General features: G+C 41.8%; 1 protein-coding gene across 1 annotated transcript in view; it reads left to right on the top strand.

Moving 5' to 3' along the window:
* RTTN (rotatin) overlaps positions 1 to 6000 on the top strand; it is a 115330-nt gene that overhangs the window by 99139 nt on the left and 10191 nt on the right. Inside the window, exon 44 of the mRNA XM_014535892.1 lies at positions 4021 to 4147. Coding sequence (XP_014391378.1) covers positions 4021 to 4147 — 127 coding nt within the window. The remainder of the gene's footprint in view (positions 1 to 4020; positions 4148 to 6000) is intronic.

Here is a 6000-nt window from a genome sequence, read left to right as displayed (position 1 = left end):
CTTCATTTCTTCTTGGGTCTTACTTAAGTTGTTGATTTTTTCATCTGTTTCTTCTAGCTTCTTGCATATGGTATTGATTTTTTCCTCCGACCGGTGCATGTACTCTAGGACCCTTATTCTGAATTCTTTTTCCGTCATGTTGCATGCCTCTGTCTCACTTAGCTGCTTTTCTGGCGAGTCCTCCTTTTCTTTCCTTTGGGGGTTTCTTTGTCTACCCATGTTTGATCTCACTGACATATCTAGTTGTTGAGTCGTTCAGTGGCTGCTCCCTGGGTGGCAGTGGCTCCTCGGGCTGTGGTTGCTCCTTGGGCGGTTGTGGTAGCAGTGGCTCCTCCGTTGGTAGCAGGGCCTCTGGTGGGTGCTGTTCACAGCTGTGGTGGCTCTTCTGGCTGGTGGAGGGAGGCTTCACACACAGTAACTGTTCCCCAGACAGAGCGTGTTGTGATCAGGAGGCCGCTGTTGCTTGAATCTGTAATGAGCCTTTCACCTAGGGAACTTTTTTTTTTCGTTACTTGTATTTCTGTTTCTGCCATCAATTCTTCATGCTGAAGCTTAAGATTTTCATCTGGTACATCATCATGAGGTGGAAATGTAGGAAAATGAACACACAACAAACCAAACATCTATGGAATGCAGCAAAAGCTGTCCTCTCAATAATGACTGTAAATCAAGTACTTATACATTTCATTAAAATCCCCTGCATATGAACTTTTTACTCAGAATAGAGGTGACCTTTATTAACCTTCAGATCCCTTGTGCAGCTATTATTCCTCCGTGACTCGGGGAAGGCCTGGGTCAGACATGCTTCTCTGAATTTGGAAAATGCTAGCTTGGGCACTGGCACAAATATCGTGTTCACACTTGTAACATGTTAGCCAACTATGAAAAAGGCGAACCATTTCTGCTTCTGCATATCTAAGTTGTCGATAAGGAATAAATCTAAAAGAGAATATTTAGATTACTCTTGAGTATAAATAAAGTCTGATGAGGCAAAGATTCTTAATTTCTTTTCTACTCTAACTTACACTCCCATTACTAACTGTTGGCCACTCTTATGGAATTTCACTGATTGATCCACCCTCACCCTACCCCAGTGTCTGTATACTTGTAACATTAAGGAGTTTTCATACTGGGATGGTCACAGTGACTGGGAAGTAAATGAATTAAACAGTGGACAAGGTTAGAGGTAGGGGCAGTGGTAGTCTAGGCAAGAGATGACCAGGCACGTAGAAGAGGGAAGCAGGGTGGAGAGTAAATCTGAGGAGGAGGAGAAAGGCAGAGTGACTTCCAGGCTCTAGATCAGTGATGGCGAACCTATGACACGCGTGTCAGAGGTGACACGCGAACTCGTTTTTTTGGTTGATTTTTCTTTGTTAAATGGCATTTAAATATATAAAATAAATATCAAAAATATGTCTTTGTTTTACTATGGTTGCAAATATCAAAAAATTTCTATATGTGACACGGCACCAGAGTTAAGTTAGGGTTTTTCAAAATGCTGACACGCCGAGCTCAAGAGGTTCGCCATCACTGCCCTAGATCAAGCATGTCAAACTCGCGGCCCGCAGGCTGCATACAGCCCACAACGAGTATTTTTGTGGCCCAGCCAATATAACGGTATATAAGAAACATTTTAATAAATTTTTTTAACTTAATTTTTATAATATCCTGTTATATATAATTATTAATAATGAACTACAACGTTCGCTAATGACTGTTTACTATAATTGTGTTGTATTCATTTCCCTTACGCGCCTTACGCACAGGTGCACCATTTCTCTCCCTAATACTAACAGTGAGTATTTTAGCAGCCGAATGTCACGTCATTAGTCTTGGACTGACTTGTTTGGTGTGTGCAACAGGAAATATTTTGCTTTCGGAGAATAAGAAAAATAGGTTTATTTGCATTACGCTTATTGATTTGTGCAGTTATTCAGTGTCTGGTAAGTTAATGTTCAAGAAAAAATATTAATTTTTATTTAAATAGTCTATTATTTTATGTTAATGATTACTCATTTCAGCCCTTTGTATTCAGCATGTCTCTATCGAAATAAACTTACATTTCTATGAAAATGGGAGCTTTTGTTTTTTTGCGGCCCACATAAACTTAAACCTTGTTTATTTGGCCCGTGTTAGCCTTTGAGTTGGACATGCTTGCTCTAGGTTGTGCATCCTAGAACGAGCATAGGTGTGAGAGAGCCTCACATTCAGGTCTGACACTTTAGCACAGTGTCTGTGGGACGTTCGGGTAGAACATGGCTGGTCATCAGTAGATACATAGTTCTGGGCTCTGAGGGGTGAAACAGGCTGGGATGTTAGGGGTTATCAGTACATAGGTGCTGTGTGTAGCTGTGACTATTGTTGAAATTTCCCAGGAGAGTGTAGAGTGAAAGTCCAGGTCATATCCTTGGAAAATATAATGAAGAAAAGAACGGAGAAGGGAATGCTGGAGAGAGGAGATAATCCAGGCTAGAGAGGATCCAAGGAGGTAAAGGAAAAAAGACCTGTAATAGATGAGGGTTTGGTAACTGCAAAGATGGGTGTGGCCTTCTTAGTACCATACGATGGAAAATATGCCAAAGTAAGCTGAAGATTAAGTAAGAGGTGGGCAGTGACAGCAACGAGGGCATTCTTTCTAGAAGCTTGGTCTAGAAGCAGCAGCATTCTAATTTAGGACACATAGCATTAACGGAAGTTGGTCTGTGTGTTTGTTTTTCTATAAACTGTTTGAATGTGAACAAGAAATCAAACTAGGGACTAGTTATTAAAGAGACAGGGAGAAAAGAACTAATTGATGGATCAAGAGCCCTGAGGGGCAGGTGGGCTGTGTTCCAGAACACAGATAGACATGTCAGTCTCCAGCACAGGAGCTGCCATTCCTCACTGCCAGTCAGGACGGCTGAGTGGGCAAAACACAGGTGAACTGTGAGGACAGAATGCGGAGTAGAGAAGGAGCTTACACCTGCTCGTTTCTGTCTCGGCTGAAACAGAAGCAAGGTCACCTGCCGCAGTCATAGGGCTGTGTTCAGGCCCAACCTCAGGAGGAGTGGGGAGCACGGGAATGGCTGGGAGTAACTTCCCACTCTCTTCTGCCATTGATGTTGCATGAAATTCTGTAGGTTGTGGGTATTGATATGAGCTCCCACTTGTGTGCCCACGGGCCTGCAAATTGCCTACTGATTCCGGTTCATTTAAAATGGCTGTTTGCTGCAAGTAGTATTTTCCCAATGGTAACTGATCTTTGTAATAAAAACTATGGGTTACTTAAGAATTTATTGATTTAGCATGCTATTTTAACTGAATTTTACTATACTCAGATGACTTAAAAGCAGTAATCTACCCCTGATCCATCTGTTTCTATCTGTCCACATATACCAGATCTGGGTACACACACATTCACACAGAGGGGGAGGAAAAACTCGTCTATCAAAATGTTTACTTTACCAGAAAATCCCATTTCTTAACCATATCAGATCATTTACAGTTATTGAGTGTGTGAGATGGCACCCTCCTGCTTACCTGACATGTTCAAAGCTGTTTTTATGCATTTCTTTTTTTAAAATGTGTTTTTATTGATTTTTAGAGAGAGAGGAAGGGAGAGGGACAGAGAGATAAAAACATCGATGAAAGAGAAACATCATTAACTGGCTGCCTCCTGCATACCCCTCACTGGGGATCAAGCCCGCAACCTGAGCATGTGCCCTGACTGGGAATCAAACCTGTGACTTCTTGGTTCCTGGGTCAATGCTCAACTGCTGAACCACTCCGGCTGGGCTGTTTTTCTGCATTTCTTACCAAAGGTTTATATCCTGGCCATCTCAGGGTGGAAGGGACCTCTTCATGCTGCCAGGCTCACAGGGCAGTCTGGGGACAAGGGCTTTGAAGCCAGTTCGCGCCATCAGAGCAAAGATAAATTGGGTTGTTGTCTCCTTATGTTGGTGACGATGGTTTTGGACTTGGTTTAATTTTATATTTTGCTACATTCAGACTAACGCTGTCCTTATTTCCTTTTCGTTACAGGAAGCAGCTCTTGAAGCTCATCTTGTCCCCGTCCTGCACTCTCTCTGGCCCTGGCTTTTGATGGATGATTCATTGATGCAAATTGCCCTGCAGCTACTTTGTGTCTATACAGCAAATTTTCCAAATGGTAAATAGACCCAATACTACCTTCCAGTAATAAAATATACTAAAATACTAATTTTATATAATGTTGTGAAAGTAGACTGGGAAAATGAGTACATAGTTTGGAGTGTTTCTCCTTCTTATTGAAGGTGTGCTGGTTAAAGGCATACTTTCTTGTAGGTATCATGAGAACAGACAGAAATGTTAGTACAGCGGTTCTCAACCTGTGGGTCGCGACCCCTTTGGCGGTCGAACGACCCTTTCACAGGGGTCGCCTAAGACCATCCTGCATATCAGATATTTACATTACGATTCATAACAGTAGCAACATTACAGTAATGAAGTAGCAACGAAAATAATTTTATGGTTGGGTCACAACACGAGGAACTGTATTTAAAGGGCCAGAAGGTGGAGAACCACTGTGTTAGTATGTCTGTTGAGATAGGAAGTCATCACACAGCTCAGGGAATAGAGAGGGAGAAACTGGCTTGATTATATCAGTGGGAAATTGAATTTAATAGGAAAATTGAGAGGGAAAATTATGCTGTAAGACCTTAAAAATCAGGTAAAAGTTAAAACTCTTACAGATGTGAGAGTAGGACACTGGTATGATGAAAGGTAGTTCTAGATTCTGTTGGTTTGGTAGTAGTTGGGGTGCCTCTTTCATTCATTCCTTTCACAGACATTTTATTGAGTGCCTCCTATGGGCCGTGCATTTTTAGAGGCTGAGGGAGATTGGGTAGAAGGTGAGAAGTGGCTGTTTGAGTGGAGGGAAGGAGAGCCTGTTAGGGAGGAAAAGTGGGATTGCTGGTGGTGTGAATTTTCCATTGGGAAGTTAGGGTCATAAATGTCAGGTTTAACTGGCTGGCAAGTTTGTGCACTTTATTCTATGAACATTCAGCAGCTCAGCAGCTGGGTTCTCCAAATAGCAAAAGATAATCAGAGAAAGAACTGGAACTCAGAACAGTCCTGAGCCCGTGTAGTCACCACCCAATGTGAAGGTTATCTGACTCCTTGATAGTCTGACTGGCCTCGGCCTCCTCTCTGGAGCTGCAGTCCACTCAGCTTGTCAATGGCCGACACAAACTGACCTACACAGACCGTCAGGTTGCTGAACTCTCATTGTGGTGTGTGGAGTGTTATGTCTCCATATCACCTTCTCTACCCTACCCTTCCTCTTTAACTTAGGGTTAAGGGAAGAAAAAAAAAAAAAAAGAATCAGTTGCTAAATATTGAGCAAAAACATTTACTTTAATATCAATCTTTTAAAGCTATTATCTGCATTACTTTTATACTTAAAATTGATGTAACTATTAGAATGTGATTAGTTAACTAAATTGAGGAAGAAACTTTCTATTTTCCTGTTTGATTTGCTTCCAAGCAAAATCGCATCATTGGTGACTGTTTTATGTAACAGTTAATGGAAACATTGGTGTTGGATACTGCTGTAAAGTGTGCGCACAAGAAAGATCAATGTACTTATTTGGGTTTGCTGGCCTTGCCTGAGTTTATCTTACAGAAGGAGTTTGACTCTGGTCTAGTTATACTTAAGCTGGCCTTCACAAGTTAACTAACTTTTGCTTCATGTTGCAGTATAGTCAGATGTATTTCTGATTTCTTCGTGATGATCTTTTTCCCTTGATAAGCCCCACATGGTTGTATAATTTACTGAGAAGACATGAGACTCTGGAAAACCAGTTGATGCCACTGCCAGCTCTTGCTGCTTATGGGCTGTGTGACTTTGAGTAGGTCGCTGACTTCTCCAAGCCTGTGCCTTCATCTAGCATCTAAGGCTGTAGCATTTGTCCTGCCACCCCACCACAGAATTATTGTGCTTCTTTTTTTCTCTTCTGTAAAACAAATGCTTTAGACCAAGTT

This window comes from Myotis brandtii, unplaced genomic scaffold (assembly GCF_000412655.1).
Source record: "Myotis brandtii unplaced genomic scaffold, ASM41265v1 scaffold154, whole genome shotgun sequence".
In the NCBI taxonomy this organism is placed as follows: Eukaryota; Metazoa; Chordata; class Mammalia; order Chiroptera; family Vespertilionidae; genus Myotis; species Myotis brandtii.
Note: the sequence above shows the minus strand (reverse complement) of the source record. Positions and strands in the feature narration are given on the sequence as shown.